This window comes from Scyliorhinus canicula, chromosome 15 (assembly GCF_902713615.1).
Source record: "Scyliorhinus canicula chromosome 15, sScyCan1.1, whole genome shotgun sequence".
Lineage (NCBI taxonomy): Eukaryota > Metazoa > Chordata > Chondrichthyes > Carcharhiniformes > Scyliorhinidae > Scyliorhinus > Scyliorhinus canicula.
Genome location: NC_052160.1, coordinates 56,999,206 through 57,027,053, shown reverse-complemented (window position 1 = coordinate 57,027,053; position 27,848 = coordinate 56,999,206). Strand labels below are relative to the sequence as shown.

General features: G+C 48.9%; 1 protein-coding gene across 1 annotated transcript in view; it reads right to left on the bottom strand.

The window, feature by feature from the left end:
- LOC119978589 (cytochrome P450 3A30-like) overlaps positions 1-24,097 on the bottom strand; it is a 107,436-nt gene extending 83,339 nt beyond the window's left edge. The window contains exons 1-3 of the mRNA XM_038820354.1: positions 23,878-24,097; positions 5,232-5,325; positions 6-58 (exon numbers count right to left, since the gene is read on the bottom strand). Coding sequence (XP_038676282.1) covers positions 6-58; positions 5,232-5,325; positions 23,878-23,975 — 245 coding nt within the window. The 5' untranslated portion in view covers positions 23,976-24,097. The remainder of the gene's footprint in view (positions 1-5; positions 59-5,231; positions 5,326-23,877) is intronic.
- Between the last annotated feature and the right edge of the window lie 3,751 nt (positions 24,098-27,848).

Here is a 27,848-nt window from a genome sequence, read left to right as displayed (position 1 = left end):
CTCACCCCCACACCTTTCCATACTTCTTGTAGCATTCCATATCGAACCCAAACATACCCTGGCCGGGAAGAAAACAAAATCATCAGCAAAGGTATTCACATAATACTAAAACATAGAGCAATGATTACTCAACTTGTGAGTGGGACACCAACCGGGAACATATATTAATTAGCATTATTTAAGTAAATTATATAAATAATTAAGTTAAAACAGATTGGTACCCCTCCCACCCCCAAAATCATTATTTCAAATGACCGCCTCATGTGACCTCAAAAGAACCAATCACAACAGAGTCGCATTCAATGATGGAAACGGGTGATTTGGGCGAACTAGTCAATGACGGTGTTTATCATTCACATTTGCATCAACTACTTTGATTTCGCAAATCCCCCATCCAAGAGACAGGTCGCTGTTGTTAGATATACTGTCCTCTTCTCCGGTGGGGGAAGGAAGTAATTCAAACCAGCAGAGAATGGAGGGTGAACTTCTGGTGGCGGCTATTGTGCGAGTTGTTGCACACAGGACAGCTCCTGCTTGAAGGCATAAAAAAAAGAGCTCTTTTTACCTGAAATTCGGATGTAACTTCGACGGAAAAGTATAACTGAAGGTCAGAGGAGAAGTTCCCCCGGGTGTGGTAGGTCTGCTGGTTACCAAACCAGGCAGGTGAAAGATCTGGCCAAGGAGTTGGAAGAGACCTGTGGCGCAGCAGCTAGTGGAAAGATGGCGGAGGGGGAAGGGTCAGTGCAAGTAGCAAAGCCCCAGATGGAACAGTTGACGGCGTTCATCAAGGAAGAGTTCCACCAGCAGAGGAAGGAGACTGAGGAGGATCACTCGAAGGCCATCGAAGGGGCTGCGCCACCCCATCCTTACAGGTGGTGTAACTGCTGGGACTGGAGTTTGTGCTAAAGAGCCTGACAGGCTGGAGCTGCTTCTAAACGCTCCACTCACCACTCACTCATTCCAGCCTCAGAGATGGCTCAGAGAAAACCCAATCCCTGATTTTCAGAATCTGAAGTGGACCCACTGCTCAATGTCAATGAGGAGGTACAACCTCTTCCCGAGGGTGGACCGCAGGCTCACGCCCACCCTCCTGAACAGTGCCCGGGACGTGGCAGCAGAGGCAGTCAGTGTTGTCAGCCTTACCAGGAAGAAACAGCTCCTGGTGCTGACGGGCAAGTGTCACTGGTGAGGCCTCTGCTCTGAGAGGGTGCACCAGGGAAAGGTTCAAATGCCATGGTGCAGGTGCCCTTTGGTTTGGGTGAGCTCTGCTAATCCCCTGCTTCCTCTGCAGTGGGGCTGTGCTCCGGAGGAGTGCAAAGACCTGGTTGAGCTTGGCCACGCCCATCCCTTTGATAATACTGCTGGGGTACGAGGGTTTCCGGATGATACTGCTGGGGTATGAGGGTTTCCGGATGATACTGCTGGGGTATGAGGGTTTCCGGATGATACTGCTGGGGTATGAGGGTTTCCGGATGATGCTGCTGGGGTATGAGGGCTTCCATGTGATACTGCTGTGGTATGAGGGCTTCCATGTGATACTGCTGGGGTATGAAGGCTTCCACGTGATACTGCTGGGGTATGAGGGCTTCCAGATCAGTCGCATGGATGGGCTCTGTGAACATTCACAGGACAATGAGCAGTCAGCAGTCAGCCACCAACCTGCAAGTAGTACCGGAGGGGTGTGTTTCAATCACATACTGCAGCAATGGCGATCTGAGCCAAGCCACCCCGATCCTGAGTGGGACACCATGACAACAGACCTGGCACCAAGTCGTTCCTACTACTCACCCCAGCCCTGGCAGCCATCCCGCAGCAAGTTTTGATAGTTTGAGGGTTTTTTAAGCCTCTCGCTCCCCCTCAACAGTCCTGGCACCCAGGCCCCGGTAGAAAATGCTTGCATGAATTTGTGCCCGCATAATATCCGCCCGAGAGGAGTGGAGTGTGAGAATCGACGGCTGGCGCAAATGGTGATTTTTTTTTCCATTGCGCACTATTTCTCCACCTGTTGGCAGTTCTCCTTGCCAACAGCGGGAGGTGGAGAATTCAGCCTATAATGTGGAAATATGTGAAATTATGCCGCAGTTGTACAGGGCACTAGTGCGAGCACATTTGGAATATTGTGTACAGTATTGGTCACTTTATTTCAAAGGATGTAAATGCGTTGGAAGCAGTTCATGGAAGATAAATGAGCTTGTTATACACATTGAAATTGGCCAGTATGATGTTCTGGGCATTAAAGAGATGTGGCTGCAAGGGGATCAGGGCTGGGATCTAAATATCCAAGGATACGTGTCCTATCGAAAGGAGAAGCAGATGGGCAGCATTGGTCGTAAGAAATTAAATTAAAATGATGGCAAGAAGCGATATAGGATCAAAAGGCATAGAATCTGTGTGGGTGGAGTTGAGGAATCGCAAAGGAAAAAAGACCCTGATGGGAGTTATGTACAGCCCCCCCCCCCCCCCAGTGGTAGTCAGGATGTGGGGTAGAAAATAAATCAGAAGATAGAAAAGGCATTATTACAATAATCATGTGGGATTTCAAAATGCAAATTGACTGGGAAAATCAGGTTGGTAATGGATTCCAAAAAAGGAATTTGTGGAATGTCTCAGAGATGGTTTTTTGGAGCAGCTTGTGACAGAGCCGACTAGGGAACAGGCAATTCTAGATTTGGTGATGAATACTGAGGTAGTCTTGATTAGGGAACCGAAGGTGAAGGAACGCATAGGGGGCAGTGACCACAGTATGATAGAATTTACCTGCAGTTTGATAGGGAGAAGCTGCAATCAGATGTAATGGTACTACAATTAAATAAGGGTAACTACAAATACATGAGGGTGGAGCTGGCCAGAGTTGATTGGAAGGGGAGCCGAGCAGGGAAGACAGTGGAACAGCAATGGTGGAGTTTTGGGGGATTATTCGGGAGGCACAACAGAAATTCATCCCAAGGAGGAGGAAGCAAGCTAAGGGGAGGATGAGGCATCCATGGTTGACAAGGAAAGTCAAGGACAGCATAAAAGCAAAAGGGAAAGCATACAAGGTGGCGAGGATTGGGAAGAAAAAGCATACAAGGCGAGAAGCCAGAGGATTGGGAAACTTTTAAAAGCGAACAGAGGAAAATCTAAAAAAGCAATAAGGGGGCGGGGAGAAGATGAAATGTGTGTAAGCTAGCTAGTTATGTAAAAGAAGATGGCAAGAGTTTTTGTCAATTTATAAAAGATAAGAGAGACAAGAATAGGGATGGGACCACTGGAAAATGAGGCTGGAGAAGTAGTAATAGAATAAAGAAATGGCATAGGAACTGAATAGTTACTTTGCATCAGTCTTCACGGTGAGTGTAGTGGCCATCACTAAGGAGATGGTTCTGGGGAAACTGAAAGATCTGAAGGTGGATAAGTCACCTGGACCGGATGGACTACACCCCAGGATCTAAAGGAGATAGCTGAGGAGATTGTGGAGGCATTGGTGATCTTTCAGGGAGGAGGCAGGGACGGTCCTAGAGGACTGGAAAATAGCTCATGTAACACCCCTTTTTAAGAAGGGGGGAGGCAGAACACAGGAAAATAAAGAAGAAAGCACAAAACGGATTTGGTCTAACTGGGGGGGTGGGCTGTCCTCAATCTCAAAGAGGACGAACTAACCCTGTGGACCCCAAGCTTCTACCCCTCTCCCCACTCTGGTTCCACTCATCTTTCCTTAAAGATAGGGGGTGATAACTAAGAACACCCCTCTCTTCCAATCACCAGGACTACAAGACAAGGCATAATAACAATTATGTGAAACTGCAAAAATCCCATTTCTCATATTTGACTCAGCATGAATTTGCTAAATCAGGATAACCAACGGTACAAATCATCACACCCATATTTCGTACACCCCTGTAGGAAGAAAAGACAGCAACAAAACATGACCAGCAGGGAGTAATATCCAGGATAACAGACATGTTGCAGGATGAGTTCCCAGTCGCATGAAAAAAGCAGAGGTAAAGGATAAAGCAGGATCAATGAGCACTCTTCAGGATCTCTGAAGGATTCAGATGATCGAAGCACAAGACACCATTACTTCGACCATGCCAACTCCCCAACTCCAGGCCAGTCCACAACTAGGCCCCAGTGACCGGTTCTGCCACTCTTACCCCTCACGCACAAGCATCAGGAACGCAACAATATGGGACAGTGATCGGTGGGCCACACCGAGCCCCAGCCTCGAAGACAGGTACGTTGTGCTCAATCAAATCTGACACACACAGCCTCCAAATCAAGATACCGAAGCATGGCAGCAATTTCAAACTCACTAAATTCGTTTACCATCTCTCACCAAGGACCGGGCCCAGAGATACACCCCACCCGGTCCCCTTCTCGGTCCCCTTCTCCTGAACCTATCAGGATGGACAAGCGATGTAGCAAGACCGTGACAACATTGAGGTGGGGCCCCTACCAGGCAAAGTGCAATCTCAAGTACAAGAACCTCCTCATGCACCTGAATAAAAGTTCCCCACAACTCTGAAGTGAGCCCTTATCCCTGCACCACAGAGCAAAGATTTTCAGCTAAGGCAACATCTTTTGTTGGCAGCCATCACTGAATGTGTACAACATCGCCAAGGCGAGGGCCCGCTCAACAGCAACTGCATCACTGCACGAAGGGCCCTGCCCCACCAATCGAGGATGTTAGCATTTTATCTCGGCTCTTTCTCACAAACACAAGCCATGCAACTCAAGAAAATGTGCACCAGGGTGAAGAGGCGAGAGCCAGGGCCCGTGAAAATGCAACCACTCCCGCGCTCACATCACAGGACACCCATCCCCTTTGAACATTGTTAAGACAGAGGTGGATAGATTCCAGATAGGCAAGGGGATAGGCGGAGTGCAGATTTGAGGTTACTATCAGATCAGCCATGATCTTATTAAATGGTGCAGCAGGTTTGAATGGCCTACTCCTGTTCCTTGCTTGTATGTTCACCAAAGGTGAGCCATAATGTAAGGTAATATTAATTGGGGCAACTTTGCTTCAATTCTTCGTGGGCAATTGTGACGTTTCATGGGTGAATTGACCTGCTGCCTCTTGAGTATTTTGAACCCTGGTCGTCTCTCACACAAACACAAGCAGGAGCTTCAGGAACGTCTCTCTCTCTCTCAGCAAAAGGAAGAAACAGGGCTATGGCAGGAAGGTTTAATAACAGACAATGTTCTATCTGAAGTTATGGACATGGTGGAGAAAGGGAAAATAAACAAACCTTCCTGTAATGCAGAAATGTTCCGATGAATGGCAGTGGCCTTGGGCCTGGAACTCCAAGCCGTTTAAATAACCCATAGGGTAAAACGCTGTACCTGCAAAATGAATGGAAATGGTTACAATCTTATAGAGAACCAAGCATAAATTGGTTAGTGTGAACTGAATCTCCTGTAGATTAGCTCCTCAATTGTTTCATTGAATCACCAGTCTTCTGCATAACAGATATCAGTGGAAAATGTAAGTAAGAATGAAACTTGATTCATAATTTAGTGACGCAGGACAGGATTGCAGATTGTTTTAGTCACTGCTTAGTGTTTCCACCATCCTTTCAGGGAGTGCATTCCAAACCATAGCAACTCACTGCTTAAAAAAACAAGAGGAGCAACCTAACCAAATTGGAACAGAGTCCTGTGGCAAGCGCGTTTAGCCGGGTGTTTTCTGGCACTTGCAGCGTCGAGAAACACCACATTATCTATCAGGACTCTGTTGCAATTCGGGGTCTCAGCAGAGAGCTCTCTGCTGAGGCCACACTTTATCCCGTTTTCTGCACTGAAGAGGTCCACTCGTCAGAGCTCCTCAGCGCAGGAAGTGATCAGAAGCCATTTCAAAAGGACGGCCCAATCTCTCAGCGCCCCCCCCCCTCCCACCTCCCCAACATGACCCCAAAGCCAAAACTCACCAATCAGGGGGTCATCAGGCCCCCCTGCGTCCCATCTCACACACGCAGGGCACCACCATACCCAATTCCCAACCCGCAACGAATGCCAACCTGGCACCTTGCCCCTTCCAGCAACAACTGGGCACCTTGGTAGTGCCAGACTGGCACCCAGGTGTCACTACCAGGATGCTAATGTGGCAGTGCAAGGTGCCTGGGTGGCAGCAATGCCAGCGTGCCACCCTGCCCAGAGGACAAGCATCTGGGGGCCTCCAATCCTCTTGGAGACCCCTCACAAATGCCGGTTCATCTGGTCCCTATTTGTGGAGACCAGCATTGAATGGCTCTCGCCTGAGATCTCCAAGGCAAGGGTGTCAGATTCCCTTGCCTTGGGTAGATCGTGAAGAGTGCTTACTATTTTTTTAAATATCTTTTTATTGCCATTTTCAAAATTATGTACATTGCTGTTCATTTTCATTTATTGTACAATACAAAAAGGTTTTTTCTTACGTATTTGCAATCTCTCGGCGTACAAACCCCCCCCCCCCCCCCCCCCCCCCCCGGGTTGTGCGGCCCTGATGTTCCTCCTCGCCTTTCTTTCTTTTTCCTTTTTAAAACTTTCCAGTTTTCCTCTCTATTGGCTGTTGCTGGCCTCAAACAGGTTTTGGAAAAGGCCACTAAATTGCCCCCCTGTAATAAGGAAGCCCTCCTCCGACCCTTGGATGGCGTATTTGATCTTCTCCAGGTGGAGAAATTCTGAGCCAGTCTGCAGCTGTGGGCGGTGCTGCTGATTGCCAGCCAAGCAGGATTTCCCAGCATGCAATTAGGGAAGCGAAAGCTAGGGTGCCAGCCCTCTTCCACCTGTGTAGCTCTGGCTGCTCTAATACCCCGAAGATTGCCACATTTGGGCACGGCTTCACCCTCACCCACGCAACCTTGGACATTGCCTCGGAGAAGGCTGTCCAGAACCCAACAAGTTTGGGACAAGCCCAGAACATGTGGGTGTGGTTGGCCGGGCCTCTCTGGCACCGTTCATATTTGTCCTCTACCTCCGGGAAGATCCTTCTCATTCGGGTTCTGGTCAGGTATGCTCTGTGCACCACTTTGAACTGCATGAGGCTGAGCCTTGCGCAGGAGGAGGTGGAGTTGGCCCAGCTCAGTGCTTCGTTCCAGAGTCCCCACCCCACTTCTGTCCCCAGTTCGACCCCATTTCCATCTGGTCTCGTCCAGTGGTGTTCAGGCTCTGTCCAGGAGTTGTCCGTATATTTTCCCACAGAATCCCCCTTCCTTACTGTCCATGTTCATCAGGTCCTCTAATAGTGTGGTTTTCAAGGTCCAGGGGTATCCTACTGTCTCTTTGCAGAGGAAGTGTTATATTTGTAAGTGCCTCATTTCCTGCCCAGTCGGTAGTTCCCATTCCTCCATCAGTTCGTTGAGCATCGCTAGTCTGTTTCCTATGTAGAAGTCCCTAACTGTGGTGACCGCAGATAGGGGCCATGGGGAACATCTTCGTTAGTCCGAAGCGCTGTCTTAGTTGGCCCCACATTTTCAGTGTGGCTGCTACCACTGGACTATTTGTGTATTTTGTCGAGGGGGATGGGAGTGTTCCTGTGTCAAGGGCCTGGAGGGTCATCCCCTTGCAGGAGGCCTCCTCTATCTGTACCCACTCAGAGTTGGCAAATGTGGCAGTGCTAGGCCTCCCTTAATTTTCCTCCTTTGCAGTGTTGGTTTGTGGACTGAGGCTCGTAAATTGATAGCTGTCTTTATGATATTTGTGTTCTTGTCTATGTTTTTTTTAATTTAATATACTCTGACCACCATCTGAAGCATCCGGACCATACATAGGGAGATAATCAATACAATCTTTTGATAAGATCACAAATAATTCAAGAATGTGTTGCATGACACTTGGGATCCTGTAATTGTGCAGATGAGGTACGTGTGACGTAACTAATATGCAGGAAACCAGTTCAGAATGGGCCCATTCAAGGGTTTGGAGGTACTTACAATAATGCATTGAAGAACAGGTCTCAGCCATACACATTACTTGGCAAACAACATGGCATGGGGCAGCATGGTAGCACAGTGGTTAGCGCTGTTGCTTCACAGTGCCAGGTATACGGGTTTTGGTCACTGTCTGTGCGGAGTCTGCACGTTTTCCCCATGTCTGCGTGGGTTTCGTACTCTGGTTTCTTCCCACAAGCCCTGAAAGACGTACTTGTTAGGTAAAATTGGACTTTCTGAATGCTCCCTCAGTGTACCCGGACAGGCACTGTAATGTGGCGATTAGGGGATTTTCACAGTACCTTCATTGCAGGGTTAAGGTAAGCCTACTTGTGACACTAATAAAGATTATTATTATTATTATGATGATGAAATGGTTAATGGGGCCAGTAGAACAAAACAACATCATTGTATGATCAAGGCACTCCATACTCCATAGCGAAACCAATTTTCAAACAATTGGGATAGAACAAACAAACCAATACTGCCAAAATGAGCAAAATTAAGCTGAAAGGGTAAATAATATGGACTGCAATAATTAAGGGCATGGTATCAAGTAAATCTGATGCAGAGTATACAGATGAATGGAGAGCTGCAGAGTACTAAGTCAATGCATGATGTTATTTTGAATGATATGGAGTGAGTGTTGATCTGCAGGTGGGGAGTGTCATAGAGAAAAGAGTGATCTGTTTGAGCTGAACGCAGAAAAATACTTTTCACTGTTGCTCGGTACACATGATAATAAACAAATCCAATCCAATCCAATTATTCAGCGGTGGCATTCAATTTACAATAGATTTGGGGCGGCGCAGTGGTTAGCACTGCTGCCTCACGGTGCCGAGGTCCCAGGTTCAATCCCGGCCCCAGGTCACTGTCCGTTTGGAGTTTGCACATTCTTCCCGTATCTGCAGGGGTTTCGCCCCCACAACCCAAAGACATGCAGGGTTGGTGGATTGGCCACGCTAAATTGCCCTTAATTGGAAAGTAAAAGAATCAGGCATTTCTACATTTAAAAAAGACTTACAATAGATTATATAATAGAATTGAACACAAACTGTGAAGAGGAAATTGGAATTTTTTTTTTTAAAGTGGATTTTCTTGTTGCCCAGATCACCCCACGCAAGGACTAGAGGAAGAAAGTGGTCAAGAATAATAACAGGACAAGGGGTGAAAGAGATCTCACCCTGTGATAACCGGAACCTTATTATATATGACTCACAAATTAAAATAGCATTTAATCCACATAGCAATAAATGACTGAAATTAATAATCATAGCAACTGATCAAATTTCATCTTTTTCAAATAATAGCAGGATTATTAAATGGTTTGTGAGTTACAATGATCCTGGTAAAGTCAGTCTTGTACCCACACTTACAGGAGGAAACACAATGCAAGATATCTGACACACAGCAGCAGTTATTATGTGGGGCATCAAATGCCCAGGCAATCATAGCCTCAAGGTAGAGAAACTGATAAAATGCTTAATTCTAGTTTACTTTACACACAATCTATGTATGCCATCTCAATGTGATTTTGTATTGAATTATGGAACACAAGCTCATCACATGACTTGATAAGTATCCACTTCCCTTGCAATTATCAGTTCTGTCCTCTAAGTTCAAAGGACTTTGTGCTAAGAACAAGTATTAAAACATTTAGCCTTGTGCATTAAATTAGTGCAATCTAATTGGTGATACTTCAGCAAAGTTTCGGTGTAACCATCTTTGATGTTGTAAGTTTAGCATTAAGTTCTGTAATTAGCTTTATAACTCTTAAATTTTAATAATTGTGTTGTATTTAGCAGGCCAATCACTTTCAAATATTGATATGTATTTATATAGACTTATTTAATCCAAACATAAAATAATTCATTCCAAGTAACCAGAGAAGAGTAATGGCAACCTTCAAATAACCCTGTCCAAAACATTTCTCAGCTGATGAGACATTTAAAACTCCAGTACTTCACGCTTACGAATATGTCCCTCAAGTAGCTCAACTTAATTTTCTGACTTTGAGGCAAAGGCCGAACAAAACATTTGTAGAATTTGCTAGAAAGAAAGAAACGTCGACATGGGGTTGCAATTGATGAGGTTAGAACAAAACGGAGAATGTAAGAGCACTAATCATAACAGAATAATTTTGAAACTATAATCAGGGTCACACCAGGATGCCTTGTGAGATCTAACAAGATGTTGCAATCTGGATCTTGCCCTTAATGGGCGGGATCCAGATGTGCGCATTTAAGTGTGCAGTTAGGCTCACTTAGATATATTTGTGCCTGATTATTCCAAGAATTGGTATCAAAAGGACACCTCGCCATGGTGCCATTTAGCACTGGTCCCCACAAGCATAATGGCACCTGGAGGGGACCTCCCAGGAGATCAAAGGCCCCCAGATGGTCGGGCTCTGGGCACTCCCAATGCTACCGAGGCACCCTGGCCTGTCAACCTTTTTAAAAATTTGTTCATAGGACGTGGGCGCGCAGGCAGGGCCAGCAATTATTGCCCATCCCCAAATGCCCTTGAGCGGGCAGTTAAGAGTCAACCACAGGTCTGGAGTCACATGTACGCTGTTGCTCTATTAATAATGTTGGTGAACCACAAGCCTTCCCTTATAAATCGATCAAATGACCACACAACCAGTTAGTTCAAAAGATGGTGTATTTACATACACAAAGTTATGTCGACATGCAAACACAATATCTACTACGAGTTAAACTACACCTATCAGCTACAATAACCTGTACTTAACTTCAGGGCGACCGGCACTGTGCAAATGGATAAGGCCTTTATTTGGATTTCACTTGGCTGGTTCGAAGAAAGCGGCTCTGTCTCTGCTGGGCTCATCCTTCAGGTAGCGATCGTTGGTCTTGAACGTAGCTGGCTGTTCCTGCTACAATTGGGTTAGCACAGGCCGGATCCAAAAGAGATCGAGCACATGTCTGTGCTCTCTTTTATCCCCCTGGAATTTCGCGCTCTTTGGGGCGATCCTTAACCTTGGACCCAATAGTTCGACAGGGCTCTGATCACCATCTTTGATTTTGGCCAATAAAGGGGCGGGCATCTTGGTAGCTGGGAGGGTCCTTAGCAGTCATTGACCTTGGCAGTTGGGCTTTCTGAGTAAAGGGGGTGGTGCCAATCAGTCTGTCGCTGTACCGATTGCTTGATTGGAGTTATATTGTCCTGGGAAAATGGGCCATCGAAATGCAAACGAGTGGGGGTTTCGATCAGGTCTGATTACGTGTGTTTCAGATGCACATAGGCTCTCTATCTGTGCGAGTCCTGGGTTGGCCATAATTCCCATGGTTCTTTGCAGGTGGCCATCTTAGAAGGCTACAAGGCAATTTCCTTTGGCGGGATTCGAACAGGCATTACTCTGGGTCTCTGGATTACTAGTCAAGTGACAATGTCATTATGCCACCACCTCCCCCTGGCACCCATCAGTGCGGGAAATGAATGTAAGTGCAGCTTCAGCAAAAGAAAGTCCTGTTTAATAGCGGTGTCATTCGAGAAGCACCCCACTAAATGCACGCAAAACGAGACTCTTCTTTTCCCATTAAAACACGCCCACTACTTCAGCTCAGCGCTCATTGTTACCAGAGATTTAGACCTTCATTCAAAATATTCACTGACTAAAAATGTATTGAATACAGAGTTTTGATGGGAAGTGTTTGTCTTCCCCAATATTTGGAGTAAATTTAAATTGTGCTCTGATGAAGTGTGGTTGGAATTGTTTCTGAATTACTCATTAAAAGTGGATTTTATATTTTATATTTGGGCACATGTCTAGTTTTCCCACAACCTGGGCAGGGTGTCACAGCTCTGAACTTCTGCTTCCTGTCAGAAAAAAGCAGGGACCCTATTTGTGATCCAGTTGAGTCAAGAACTCGCTCAAGTAAAAACACTATTTAATGCACCTCAGTAATGAACAATACCGAGGCCATAAAAAAGGTCTGCAGAATTACCAAGTGAAGCTTTTCAATGGGAAAGATTGAGGCCTCAATCCTGTCCCTTAAGATGACTTGACACAAAACCATGTGTCGACCAGTGTGGAGATACAGGATATAGAAACATAGAACAGTACAGCACAGAAAAGGCCCTTCAGCCCTCGATGTTGTGCCGAGCAATGATCACCCTACTCAAACCCACTTATCCACCCTATACCCATAACCCAACCCTTAACCTTACTATTAGGACACTACGGGCAATTTAGCATGGCCAATCCACCTAACCCGCACATCTTTGGACTGTGGGAGGAAACCGGAGCACCCGGAGGAAACCCACGCACACACGGGGAGGACGTGCAAACTCCGCACAGACAGTGACCCAGCCGGGAATCAAACCTGGGACCCTGGAGCTGTGAAGCATTTATGCTAACCACCATGCTACCGTGCTGCCATAAGGAATCCAAGTGGACAGTTAACAAAGGTCCTTTAAAAACACCAAAAGGATTGGAATTTTGTGACATGCGCGGAGGACTGAGGGCGGAATTCTGTTCTGTCCTCGGTACTGTTCATTACTGAGACTGGTATAGCACAGTGGGTTAAACATGGGGCTGGTATAGCACAGTGGGTTAAACAGCTGGCTTGTAATGCAGAACAAGGCCAGAAGCGGGGGTTCAATTCCTGTACCAGTCTCCCCGAACAGGCGCCGGAATGTGGTGACTAGGGGCTTTTCACAGTAACTTCATTGAAGCCTACTTGTAACAATAAGGGATTATTATTTAAAATAGATAAGTCTCCTGGGCCGGATGGGATTTATCCTAGGATTCTCTGGGAAGCTAGGGAGGAGATTGCTGAGCCTTTGGCTTTGATCTTTAAGTCATCTTTATCTTCAGGAATAGTGCCAGAAGACTGGAGGATAGCAAATGTCGTCCCCTTGTTCAAGAAGGGGAGTAGAGACAACCCCGGTAACTATAGACCAGTGAGCCTTACTTCTGTTGTGAGAAAAGTCTTGGAAAGGTTTATAATAAATAGGATGTATAATCATCTGGAAAGGAATAATTTGATTAGAGATAGTCAACATAGTTTTGTGAAGGGTAGGTCGTGCCTTACAAACCTTATTGAATTCTTTAAGAGGGTGACCAAACAGGTGGATGAGGAGAAAGCAGTTGATGTGGTGTATGGATTTCAGTAAAGCGTTTGATAAGGTTCCCCACGGTAGGCTATTGCAGAAAATACGGAGGCATGGGATTCAGGATGATTTAGCAGTTTGGAGCAGAAATTGGCTAGTTGATAGAAGACAAAGAGTGGTGGTTGATGGGAAATGTTCAGACTGGTGTCCAGTTCCTAGTGGTGTACCACAAGGATCTGTTTTGGGGCCGCTGCTGTTTGTCATTTTTATAAATGACCTGGAGGAGGGCGTAGAAGGATGGGTGAGTAAATTTGCAGATGACACTAAAATCGGTGGAGTTGTGGACAGTGCAGAAGGATGTTACAAGTTACAGAGGGACATAGATAAGCTGCAGAGCTGGGCTGACAGGTGGCAAATGGAGTTTAATGCAGAAAATTGTGAGGTGATTCATTTTGGAAGGAATAACAGGAAGACAGAGTGCTGGGCCACTGGTAAGATTCTTGGTAGTGTGGATGAGCAGAGAGATCACGGTGTTCATGTCCATAGATCCCTGAAAGTTGCCACCCAGGTTGAGAGGGTTGTTGAGAAGGCGTACGGTGTGTTAGCATTTATTGGTAGAGGAATGGAGTTTCGGAGCCATGAGGTCATGTTGCAGTTGTACAAAACTCTGGTGCGGCCACATCTGGAGTATTGCGTGCAGTTCTGGTCGCCGCATTATAGGAAGAACGTGGAAGCATTGGAAAGGGTACAGAGGAGATTTACCAGGATGTTGCCTGGTATGGAGGGAAGATCTTGTGAGGAAAGGCTGAGGGACTGGAGGCTGTTTTCGTTAGAGAGAAGAAGGTTAAGAGGTGACTTAATAGAGACATACAAGATGATCAGAGGATTAGATAGGGTGGACATTGAGAGCCCTTTTCCTCGGGTGGTGATGTCTAGCAAGAGGGGACACAGCTTTAAATTGAGGGGAGATAGATATAGGACAGATGTCAGAGGTAGGTTCTTTACTCAGAGAGTAGTAAGGGCGTGGAATGCCCTGCCTGCAACAATAGTGGACTCGCCAACACTAAACACATTCAAATGGTCATTGGATAGACACATGGACTATAAGGGAATAGTGTAGATGGGCTTTAGAGGGGTTTCACAGGTCGGCGCAACATCGAGGGACGAAGGGCCTTTACTGCGCTGTAATGTTAAAAAAAAAATACCGTCCGGATCTACCTGCAATGCAGGAAAAAAAATGCACAACCGTCTCACGGCGGCCAGGGTGAGCAGGCATCACTGTGCCCCTGGCACCAACCGCCGTCCTACACACCGATAATCCTACCCCCCCACCCCACACCCGGAAGGCATCTGAACCCCCAGTCTGCAAAACATGCCTGCACCCATACTGGCCGCCATTCTGAGGGCACTGGCCACTGAGGCCACCAGCCACCCACATTTAAGAAATGTTTTGGATTATCAAATGGCTTCAGTGATGTTTTTGTGTGGGTTGAGCTGGACTCCGGTTCTGGGTTTTTAGTTTTTTTTTTGAGCTGGGGGCTGTCTGTGGCTCTGAGTTTTACTTTTGTTTACACATATTGGAAGCTGGATTCGGGTGGGGATAGGGGCGGGATTCTCCGACCCTCCATACATGGAGCATTGGGGCAGCAGGGTAGCATGGTGGTTAGCATAAATGCTTCACAGCTCCAGGGTCCCAGGTTCAATTCCCGGCTGGGTCACTGTCTGTGTGGAGTCTGCACATCCTCCCCCTGTGTGCGTGGGTTTCCTCCGGGTGCTCCGGTTTCCTCCCACAGTCCAAAGATGTGCGGATTAGGTGGATTGGCCATGCTAAATTGCCCGTAGTGTCCTAAAAAAAAGTAAGGTTAAGGGGGGGGTTGTTGGGTTACGGGTATAGGGTGGATACGTGGGTTTGAGTAGGGTGATCATGGCTCGGCACAACATTGAGGGCCGAAGGGCCTGTTCTGTGCTGTACTGTTCTATGTTCTACATGAATCGCGCCCGGTGCGGAGGAGGAGAATAGCCGTTCACGGCGGAAATCCAGCAAGACGGCTCTTCCACGATGCTCCGCGGACCCGCCAGTCGCGCGCAGTGGAGGTAGCACCAGTTGAGGGCCGTTTTAAGCAGCCCCTGTAAAGATTCTCCACGCTCGACGGGCCGAGTGCCCCCGAGTCGTGCCGGCATGGTTCACATGTGGTCCTACCCGGCGGTACCTCGAAGTTCTGGCTGCGGGGGCCGTCCTGGTGGGGGTTGGGGGAAAAAAAATCAGACTCCCGGGGCCTCCACGGTGGACAGGCCCATGATTGGGGCTACCGATCAGTGGGCGCACTCATTCCGGGGGGGGGCTATGTTCCTCCGCGCCAGACCCCTGTCGGGCTCCGCCATATTGCGTGGGGGCCGGCCGTTGCGCGCATGATCGGACCCGCACCAGCCATGCAGGGCCGCCTTTCGGCGCCGGAGCAGAATGCAGCTATCCGGCGCTGTGCTAGCCCCCTTAACAGCCACAAATTGCTGGGCCAGGAAGCCTGTTGACGCCAGCGTACACCACTCTGGTGTTTACGCCGGCGTCAACACTTGGCCGGGATTTTGGAGAATCGTGGCCAGGAACTTCCGAGGGGGTAGACAGTCGGAGGGCGGGCCTCACTTGGTAGCTACTGTCCAGATGGGCTTTGGGCTTCTGGAAAGGGCGGTCCCATCTGTCATGAAAATGCAGTCGCAGAGCCAGGGACTACATGAGGGGTTGTCGGCAAGCATACAGCACCTGCAGGCGCAGGTGGAGGAGTCCAACTGCCTGCAGGGGCAAGAGGTGGTGCCAACCATGCATGCCATCCAGGCTAACAGCGCATGGGTAGAGTCTGTGGTGGAGACCTTCGGGGTGAGGACTTTGGCTATGGATCAGCATGTCCAAGGCCTGGGGCACTCTGTGCAGGCAATGGCCAAGGCTGCCCTCTCAGCGAGCCATGGTTGAGGACGTCGGGGTCATTGCTCAGGCACTGGTCGACGTGGCACAGATGCAGAGGCAGATTCAGTCCCAGAGGGGGGTTGCGCAGTCACTGGCTGATGTGGCACAGACCCAAAGCATGCAGATCCTGGTCGAGACGTCAGCAGACCTCCAGGACTGGCAGTGCCAGGTGTCGGGGGAGCCTCTGGGGAATAGCTCTGCACGCACACCCATTCCCTGGAGAGTAACCCGGGGGCCATCGGGTACCCCCAGTGTAGAGGAGGTGCTAAGGCCCATACCGGTGACCACCGCACGAGAGGTACCGGAACACCACAGCACCTCGGTCACTCCCCCTGTCAGATGGGTGTGAGATGTGAGTTGGTCTGGGATGGCCAGAGAGAGGTGGGGGAATGGGCAGACGTTGGGGGTGGGCTGGGCTTCCCACTAGTGCACACTGTCAGGGTATGGGTGCAGACGTGTATGATGCGCATCTGATGGTCACATATCAGCTGCACGCTCATCAAGTGGAACCTCTTTCAGTTTGTGAAGATAGGCCTGTCATCTGCAGGTGCTCGTAGAGCGAAATACATCCCTTCGATCATCATCCCCTAGATCAGAGGATTCTCGGCAATGGTGGCGAACCCCGCTGCCCGGGCATATTGGTGGACTCAGTCCACATTGAAGTGGATGTATTGCGCCGACAGGGCATTTAGGGCCTCCGTGACGGCACACATGCACAGAGTTCGCAGGCTCTCCATCCTGAGCGGCTGCCTCCTGTTCCACTGCTGCAGCTTCCTCTTCCTCGAACAGCTCCAGCTCGTACAGGGCTGCAGAGACTAGGAGGAAGGCCATTGAATTCCAATATCCATTGTCTGCAGGGGGTGCATACCCGTGTGCCCAACCAGGCCCAACGGGCTACATGGTGGCCTTGCACACTCTGCCCCCACTTGTTTTACCCCCCTGCCCTCATGGCCCCATCGGTGGCCAGAACCGTGGGGGTTTCTGGCCCTGATGCCTGTCCCTGCTGCCATCAGCTGGTGCTGCCTTTCCAAGCGCCCCATCACCACCTCAGCCAGTGTCAGGACCGGCAGCCCACAGTTGCTACTCTCCTTGTCCTACTCTTCTCTCTCCCTCATCAGGCACAGTGTCGGTTGCACGATTTTTAAAAGCAAAGTGAACCTCGCCGTGGGAATTTCCCCAGTGGAGAATCGCGGAGGCCCTAGAGAATACAGAATCAGGCGCGCTAATGATATGCAAACGGCATTAACTGTACGTCTGTTGGGAATACATTGACACCGCTGTTCAGGCAATGGAAAATTGAGATTTGGCATGAAACCAGCACCGGCCACGATTTTGGCATCAGAACTGATTCCCAGGCCCGAGTGTAGGTCGAGGCGGGAGACTCTTCGAGGAGTCGAGTAGTTAACGTACATATCGGTAAACCTTTATATTTGCATCCTATCCTTTGTTCCACGTGATCACTTTCTGTGGATTGGCAACGAGGATCAAGTGAAGCTGCCATTGGTGCCAAGTGCTGCGAACTCGGACCACTTTTCATTTGCCATCAAGAGGCTGTTCTTCAACCATCAGAGGTGCCTTACATTGGAAGATTGGAGCAATTTGATGCAGGTACTGATGATTGGGGTCAGTACATTGAGTGGATGCAATACTTCTTTAGAACGAACGCTATAATCGGCAATGAAAGGTAAACGGTAATCCTGCTCACGATTTGAGGAAGCACCAAAGTCTGACCTACCCTGATGCACCAGATAAGCAGTCTTTCGCTGCCTTAGTTGGGAAACGTTTTAACCCAGACCACTAATAATGTCCTTTGCTTTCGATTTCACAGGGCCACTAAATCAGGGAGAATCCATTACAGACTTTCCGGCCCGCCTACGAAAACTTACTGAGTTCAGAATGGTGTTGAACAAACCCCTGAGAGACAATTTGGGTTTGTTAGATCCAAGGTGCAGCAATGCAATGGAGGCTCCTAGCGGAAACTCATTTACATTTACAGTGGGCGGTTCAGAAAGCCATCTCCCACAAAGGCACCGAATAGGGAGTCCAGGAGCTCCAAGGCATGGTGGTCATGAACTTAGGCCGCACGAATGAGCGTCATGCAGATTTTCCAAGGCCTCGAGATGGAACCCTGACCTAGGGGTCGTTACCGCAGGGATGCAGACTGCCGCCATAGAGGCCTGTTAAGCAGTCTGGCCCAACCGAGAAGACTCAGATCACGGATATGGGCTAGCAACAGTCGCCAAGATAGAGGTGGCAGACGGACCCCAACCCCCCCCCCCCCCCTCCCGTCGTGTCTGCCCTCACTGTGCCCAGGCATACTATTTGGATGAAGAAGTTGACTCATACTAGCAGTTGCACTGCATAGTGGCGCCAATCCATGTCACACTTCAGGTGAATGGGCAGCCCTTACAGATGGAGTTGGATACCGGACCAGACTTGCTGGGCCGCAACTGGTTGCAACACCTCCATTTTGACTGGCAGCAGGTCTGCCGCATGTACCCACACGAACCGGAGTGGATCTAGGCTAAATTCCCTGATGTCTTCCAGGAGGACTTGGGCACCATAAAAGATTAGTGTCGACCCATCAGTGTAGCCGTGCTATTTTCTTGCTGGACATGTCCAATATGCCTTTGAGGATACAGAGCTGGATCATTTGGAGCACTTGGGCATTAAATGCCCCATGCAGTTCTCCGATTGGACAGTCCCAGTCATACCGGTGATGAAGCCGGACGGCTGTGTAGGCCTTTGCGGTGACTACAAGATGGTACACCGTGTCTCACATTTGGATCGTTACCCTGTTCCATGCATAGAGGACTTATACGCAAAGCTCAGTGGTGATCACTGTTACCAAGTTAGACACCAGCCACACGTATCTCCAGCTGGGCTTGGACCCTGAATCCTGTCGATTTGTGATGATTAACACCCTCTGGGGGCTGTACGAATATATCTGCTTGCACTTTGGGGTCTCCTCGGCTTGCACACTTTTCCAGCAAGTAACGGAGAATAGCCTATGGGTTGCCCCATGTGGCAGTCTACCTGGACGATGTACTGATTAGGGGAATCCTCCAACCGGGAGCATCTGCAGAACCTAGCCAAAGTTCTCCGGCATTTGCCTACGCTAGGAGAAATTGTGTTCCACGCGGTGACTTATTTAGGATACCACGTGGACCGCCACTGCCTGCACTCCATTGAGGACAAGGTTGGTGCCAACTGGCAGGCCCCCGTGCCAGAAGAAGCTTTGCTCTTTCCTAGAGCTCGTAAACTACTCCGGGAAGTTCATCCCCAACCTAGCAATACTGCTGGCCCCCTTTATCGATTATTGAAAAAGGGCCAGCCACGGGAATGGGCTCAGCCACAGCGTGCGGCTTTCTCCAAGGTAAAGAAGCTGCTCACATCATCCCAGTTGTTGATACATTTTGACCCAGCCAGGCCGCTCATACCGACGTGTGATGCATCTTCTTACAGAGTTGGGGGCCGTTCTTGCCCACCGCATTGACGACGGGTGAGTGCCCCGTTGTGTTTGTCTCCAGGACTCTCACTGACGCAGAACGGAACTACGCGCAGCTCAAGGGTCTGGCCGTCCTTTTCACCTGTATGTTTATGGACGTGCATTTACTGTGTTTACAGACCACTTTGTTGGGTCGGTTTAAGGAGGACCAGGCGATTTCCCCCATCATGTCCGCACAAATCTAATGCTGGCACCAGCTGGTAGCTGCGTACATACATACTGGAACACCATTCGGGGCAAAGATTCCCCATGCAGATGTGTTAAACGCCTCCCCCTCCCCACCAGGCCACCGATGCCTGCCTCTGTTGACCAAGTCATCGCCACGTTGCATTTTATGGACTATTCCCCCATAAACAGCATCTCGCATTTGGGTGGGGACCTGGACCAACCCGCAGCTGTCCCCTGTCAGGCACATTATCTTATGTTGGGCCCAACATTGTGCTCAAATGACCCGATGCCTATACGACCAAAATCCCGGAGCTTCATAGTTGACACCCACTCCAAGTGGATGGAGGTATACCAGATACAAACACCAACTACGACAGCCACAGTCAAACGGCCGGGCCAGACATTCAGCACTCATGGCACACCCGAGGTCCCAGCTTCAGATAACGGGACGGCTTTCACCACTGCCGAGTTTGGCTCATTTATGCGCTCAGACTGGATTTGCCACGTGCGCATCGTCCTCGAATGGGTTAGCCGAGTGGGTGGTCCCCAAACATTCAAACAGGAAATGAGGAAGCAGACCTCGGGATCTTTGGAGACATAGTTGGACCGGTTTCTTTTCTTCTTATGGACCAACGCCACATGCCATCCAAGTTGTTAATGGGACGCCACCTCCGCACTTGGCTGAGCACAAGGCTAGGAACCCAATGGACATGTGGACCACCCTTGCAGCCGCGTCCCTGATCTGTTGGACCCGTACCGGATACTCGGTTCGGCATATTCTGCCTCCCTAGTTTCCGCCACTGCCCCATCGACCGGAGAACCCCAAGACACCAAGATGGCAAGCAGATGCAGACAGTCATGGAAATTCAGCCACCGGCAGAGACCATCGGGCTGGTTCCTGCCGCCGTGCTACCTGCAGATTCTATTAACATATTGGGCGGGATTGTCTCAGCCGGGCTGGAGAATCCCTGCGACAGGCGGCAGTACGTGGAGAATCGGCACCATTGGCACCGGCATGGTTGGTGCGGTGCCGGTCGGGGGCCGCTCTACGCGGCCGCCCCCCCCAATTCTTGGCCCGTGATGGGCCGAGCGGCCGTCATAAAAACACCGAGTCCCGCTAGCGCCATCCACACCTGCTCTCAGCCGGCGGGGACTCAGCATGAAAGGGTGGGGGGGCGGGCGGCCTGTGTGGGGGGAGGGGGGGGGTCAGACCTGGGGGGGGGGGGGCCTCCAATGTGGCCTGGCCCGCGATCGGGGCCCACCAATCGACGCGCCCGTCTCTCTGGCAGGGGGCCTCCTTTCTTCCACACCGGCCCCCGTAGCCCTGCGCCATGTTGCGTCGGGGCCGGCGCGTTGAAGGAAGCCACTGCGCATGCGCACGTTGGTGCCGGTGCCACTGCGCATGCGCGGGTCCAGCGGCGCCCAGTTGATGCTGGGATCAGCAGCTGTAGCACGTGAACCGCTCCAGTGCCATGCTGGCTCCCTGTAGGGGCCAGAATTGCTGATCCTGAGGCTGTGTTGACGCCGTCGAGAAATGCGACGGCGTTTCCGACGCATCAATACTTGGCCTCAGGATCAGAGAATCCCGTCCAATGTCTCAAATTGGAAACCTGGCGCCTTTTTGAATTTAGAAAATGAACCTAAAATGAATTCTGACCAGAGCTAATAAAAAAGGATGTCAATTTGACTGTGGGCTGAGCTGACACATTCTTTTCAGTGTTAAATAATCAGTGTAAAAGCATGATTAATCCTGACTAATCTCTCAACCCTGCCAATCCCATTTGTCACGTGTACTTGTTTTTGGATAAAGCCTTTACAATGGTGTAAAGTACACAAAGATCACTTGTAGAGCATGCAATAAAATACTTGTTTGAGGTTTGAGGATAAAAACTTGATGCATTTCCAAAACCATTAAAAACCTTTGCAGTAGTGAAGCGCTTTTCCTCCTCCCGACAACCCCCCCCCCCCCCAGTTGTTAAAAGATGGCAATTTACCTTGGTTCAGGCGGAGGCTGAGCACAGCCATTTCCTCACAGGCTCAAGAGTTCTGGACGTGTACGAGTGTGGCAGGGTGGCAGGCTGCACATGCTCTATCTCCCCCCCTGGTCTTAATGCCTGCATCTGTGCGGTGCAAAAGCAACAACCGCAGGGCCAGTTTGGCTGCCATAATGAGGGAGTCCCGAGACAGAGAGGGAGGTTACCAGGGAAGGAGCCACTCACAAGGAACCACCAGGAAGAAGAAAATGTTGGTGGTAAAGTCTTAACAAAGTGTCTCAAAGTCTCTGAATCTTATTGCAAAAGCCCTCTTTGAACTATCTGATCAGTAAGAAGTGATATATCTTTAAGTAGCACTCAAACACCACTCCAACCACTTTACTCCCAGGAGCTGGTAATAGTAATAATCTTTATTAGTGTCACAAGTAGGCTTACATTAACACTGCAATGAAGTTACTGTGAAAAGCCCCTTGTTGCCACATTCCGCCGCCTTTTCGGGTACACAGAGAGAGAATTCAAAATGTCTAAATTACCTAACAGCATTTCTTTCGGGACTTGTGGGAGGAAACCGGAGCACCCAGAGGAAACCCACGCAGGCACGGGGAGAACATGCAGACGCGCACAGTGACCCAAGCAGGAATAGAACTGGAGCACTGTGAAGCAACAGTGCTAACCACTGTGCTACCCAGAGATTATACCAGTCATTATCCATCAAAATGACATGCATCCTCTTTAGTGAGCAGAATGACTATCAGTTCCTTCAACAACACCACTGGGCAGCTATTCCCATCACAAGCTTCAACACCTTTGTAAACATGACACCTTGTACTAAACATCTAAACCAAGACCTTCTCACCCCACACCTGACCCCACAAAGCTGAGATTTTCTATATTGTATATATTATACCAAGGGCATGATTTTACGGCAGGTTTCACATGAACATAAAGAAACCATGGAGTGGGGTAAAGGCCATTCAGCCTCTGGAGAGCATTCACTGCCATGCACCAGATATCACCGCACTGCCATGGCCTCCATCTAACACAGGGGTGGGCAAACTACGGCCCGCGGGCCGCATGCGGCCCGCCAAAGGTCTTTATGCGGCCCACCAAGTCATTAAAAAAAAATGTAAAATTTTTTTATTTTTTTTATTTTTAATTATTTTTTTTAAGGTTAATGGGGGGGGGGGCTGTTGGGTTACTTACTGGTATAGGGTGGATATGTTGACTTGAGTAGGGTGATCATTGCTCGGCACAACATCGAGGGCCGAAGGGCCTGTTCTGTGCTGTACTGTACTGTTCTATGTTCTATATGAGGCGCCCAGAATCATAACCGGGTGAAGTAATTATTTTACTTAATATACTATGCGGCCCTTTAAAATTGTGAATTTCTGAATGTGGCCCTTGCACGGAAAAGTTTGCCCACCCCTGATCTAACACATTGCACCAGCCCATTTAATACCAGTATTGTGGATGAAGAAGTCACTTCATTTTTGACCAGGGACGGAGAAGGATTTTCATCCAGAGAGATTTAAATATCTTTACAAACAATAGTCTTGTATTACAAATCTCTGCAAAATAGAAGATTGTTATTGTGAACTCCCCTGTTCGTGCGAAAGTGGGAAAGTAACCCTATTATACAAGAGCAGTGTTGAGAATTCCATATTATTCAATCTCTGCAGCTCAGGATAGCCACAAAACAGGATTCCAGTCAACTGGCCCAAACTTCATCTTGTTCTGAAGGGAATCTTCTGATGTTTCCAATTCCTGCTTGGATTTAAATCCCACGAACATTGATATTTTCCTCTCTCCAAAATAATATCCCAGTCGGTTCAGCTTCCACCCAAAAGAATAAAGGTGAAGAAATTGGTTCTTGGGGCGGGGGAGATTCACATTGTTACCCCCTGAGGGGGGGGGGGGAGGCTGATTGAAACCGAAGACCCCCCCCCCCCCCCCCCGGGATCGATGCAGCGGCAGAGTCGGTGGAAAGAGTTACTCCCTAAAAATCCCATTAAAATCAACTTCTCTTTACCCCGATGCCGGATTTGTTGGGATCCGCGGTCAGGAGGAGGGGGGAAATGTTCCGGCTCAGCGCCCAGCTCCGCGCTGGAGGGAAGGGGGGGGGGGGGGGGGGCAGAGACTGAGGAGCCCCCAACAGTTACAAACAAACACAAACTGCTGACAAACGCTGGCAACTTTCCTCAGACAAACACTGAACTGAGTTCACCTTTGGGACTATTTTCTCCCATCGCTCGAGGCGGGAAAGGCAGAAATCAGTCAGACACTTACCAAGCCAGCAGGAGCAGGAAAGTGAGGAGAAGGATCCAGGTCTGGTCGGACAGAGCGGCCCGGATCCCCCCCAGACTCTCTGGGAAAAGGACAGTCATCCTGGGAGAGTTCAGGGATCGGCTACTGGGAGCCTGAGCTGGGCACTGGGTGTATTTATGGGGAGCGTCAGTCACAATAAGGCAGAGCCAGAGGGCTGGTTTACTTAATCACATAAAACCGGAAAGGCAACTATGGTTTACAACATGAATAAGGTATTTAAACATTTAAACAGGTGTGACTTTTCTTGGCTGTTTATCTCACAGAAAGAGGCCATTTGGCCCAGGGTCTCTACACCACCTGGAAACCAGCTACCCAACTTCACCTCACTTTGCAGCATTTGGTCTGGAGGTTACACCAGGAGGTTTACAAGCAGGAGGAGGCCACTCGGCCCCTCGAGCCTGCTCTGCCCTTCAATAAATTCGTGGCTGATCTGATTTTAATCTCCAGTTCACATTCCCTCCTGCCACCCATAATCTTTCACTGACTTGTTTATCAAGAATCTAACCACCTCTGCCTTGAAAATATTCCCAAGGGCATTCAGCCTCTGATCTCCAGGTAAGCGTTCTCCTAGGCGGTCCTCAGAACACGCGACAATGCAGAATTGCTAAGCAAAAATTTATAGCTAAGTTCCGCACGCATGAGTGCGGCCTCAACCAGGATCTTGGATTCATGTTGCATTACATTCACCCCCCCCCCCCCACCCCCCACCATCTGGCCTGGACTTGCAAAATCCTACCAACTGTCCTGGCCTGAGACAATTCACACCTCTTTAACCTGGGATTACCCCCATCTCTGGATCTGTAATGATTTGATTACCCGCAAATGCTCGCATTCCAAGCATTGTCTGGCATCTCTGACTTTGTCTATATAAATGTTTCTGGAACATACCTCTCCATTCTCCTGAGGAAGGAGCAGTGCTCCGAAAGCTCGTGTTTGAAACAAACCTGTTGGACTTTAACCTGGTGTTGTAAGATTTCTTACTGTGCTCACTCCAGTCCAACGCTGGCATCTCCACATCTTAAAAATATTCAAAGACTAACCTCAACTGCCCTTTTAGGAATTGAGTTCCAAAGTCTCACAACCCTCTGAGAGAGAACAAATCCTCAGCTCTGTCTTAAAATGGGTGACCCCTTATTTTGAAACACTGACTGTGAGTTCCAGATTCCCCTTCAAGATGAAACACCGACTCCACATCCACTCTGTCAAAACCCCCCCAGGATCTTCTATGTTTCAATCAAGTCGCCTCTTACTCTTCAAAACTACCAATGGATACAATCCGAGCTACCAAAGCAAAATACTACGGACACTGGAAATCTGAAATAAAAACAGAAAATGCTGGATTAATTTACAGGCTGGGTAACATCCGTAAGGTGAGAAACAGAATTCACGTTTTGGGTCCGTATGACTCTCCTTCAAAACTGAAGGGTAGAAATGTAATGAATTATATAGTTGGGTGGGTTGGTGAAGGTGGGGAAGAATAGAAGTGCAGGGATAGGTCGGGGATAAGGAAAGGTTGACAAAGGTGTAATGTCACAAGACAAAGCGGGTGTTGATGGTAGCATTAAGGACTACAGAAGTGCTGATAGTGTCATGAAGGTAAGATAGTAGAATGTGTTAATAGCAAAACAAAGGCCAGTGCTCGGTGAAAGCAAAGCTAAAGAACAAGTGACAGGTGGCCCTGTGGGAGAGGGTTTTTTTTTTGCTTTGAGGCAATCTAAGGAAACAAAAAGCAAAAAGGGATCAAGATGGAGGGAAATGTACACAGTCTAAAGTTGTTGGACTCCATGTTGAGATCAGGAGGCTGTGATGTGCCTATTCGGAAGATGAGTTGCTGCTCCTCCAATTTGTAGTGGGCTTCACAGGAGCATTGTAGCAGATTGAGGACAGACATGTGGGCATGAGAGCAAGATGCTGAGTTGAAAATCATGCAACAGGAAGGTTGGGGTCATGCTTGCAGACTGAATGAAGGTGTTCCGTAAAGCTGCCACCCAGTCTGCATTTAGTCTCCCTAATGTTGAGGAGTTCATATTGGGAGCAGTGAATTCACTAGAGTAGACCAAACTGAAGGAGGTGCAAGTGAAATGTTGCTTCACCTGAGAGGAAGTTTGGGCCTTTGGACAGTGAGGAGGGAGGAGGTAAAGGGGTAGGTGTTGCACCTTCTGCCCTAGTGATTTATTCAATTTCAAAGATGTTCACCCACTTAATGCTTCCTCCGCCACAATGTTTATGACATCCAATACTTCACACTCCTCCTCAACTACAGTATTTGCATTGTCCCCCACTTTTATGAAGACAGATGCAAAGTATTAATAAAGAACCATACTCACGTCCTCTGCCTCCACACATTTAGAGTACCCAATTCACTTTTTCCAATTAAGGGGCAATTTAGCGTGGCCAATCAACCTACCCTGCACACCTTTGGGTTATGGGGGTGAAACCCATGCAAACACGGGGTGAATGTGCAAACTCCACACGGACAGTGACCCAGGGCCGGGATTGAACCTGGGACCTCAGCGCCGTGGGGCAGCAATGATAACCACTGTGCCACCGTGCTGCCCTCCACACATAGTTAACCTTTTCGGCCTTTTAGGGGCCCTACTGTTTCTTTAGTTATCCTCTTAGTCTTAATGTATTAATAAAGCATCTTTGGGTTCTCCTTGATTTTGCTTGCCAATATTCTTTCATGCCCTCTCTTTGCCTCCCTAATTTCCTTTTTGATTTCATCCCTCCTCTTTCTATCTTTCTGCAGTATTGAGTTCTCAGTGTCTGTCATAAGATTACTTTTTCTGCCTCGACTTGCTCTGTGAGCTCCTTGACATCTCGGGACCTCTAGGTTTGGCTGTCCACCCATTTTTTGTTTGTGGTTTGTGGGCCCATGTTTACTCTGAACCTCTTGAATCTCCCTTTTGAATGCCTCCCATTGCTCTGACACCGATTTAACTTCAAGTAACTGTTACCGCTTTTGCTAAATCATTCCTATGCTCAGTTAAGTCACCCTGCCCCAATTTGGAATTTTAACTCCTGTTTTATCTTAGTTTTAACAGAATCATAGAAAAAGACAAACTGAATTACGATCACTACTACCAAAATGCTCTTTCACTGTCACTCCTTCCACCTACCCAACCTCATTTCCTAAAATTAAGTCCATAACCATGCTCTCACTTGTTGGGCTTGCTACATCCTTGCCAAAGCAGTTTTCATGAATACACCTCGAGAATTCTGTTACCTCCATTCCTGTCACATTAAAACTATCCCAATTAATATTGGGGTAGTAAAAATCCCCGACTATTACTGCGGTATTGTCGTTGCACTTCTGAGAGATTGGCTTCCTTATTTGCTGTTCTATCACCCTCTGACTGTTTGGGTATGTCCCAGTAGTGTGACTGCCCTTTTTTGTTTCTAAACTCAATCCATATGACTCTAATTGATTACCCTTATAACATATCATTTGTCCTCACAGCTGTAATTGCTTCTCCAACCAAAATTGCTACCCTGTCCCTCCCTTTAAACCCCCTCTCTATCTCATCTGAAAACCTTGTAATCTTACCATTCCTGGCCCTCTTTAAGCCATGGGCGCGATTCTGCGCTCCCCACGCCGGGTGGGAGAATCACGGGTGGGCTGGGCGAATCATGACACGCCGCCCCGGCACCCCCCGCGATTCTCCCACCCCCCCCAAAATGGCGTGTCGCCGCTTGGAGAATCGCCGGTCGCCGTGAAAAACGGCGACCGGCGATTCTCCGGCCCGGATGGGCCGAGCGGCCTGACGAACCCGACCGGTTCACGCCGGCACTAACCACACCTGGTCACTGCCGGCGTGAACAGCGCGCGACAGGTAAGTGTGGGGCCTGTTGGGGGCGGAGGGAGGATTGAGCACCACGGGCATACTCAGGAGGTGACTGGCCCGCGATCGGTGCCCACCGAGTCGGGCCGC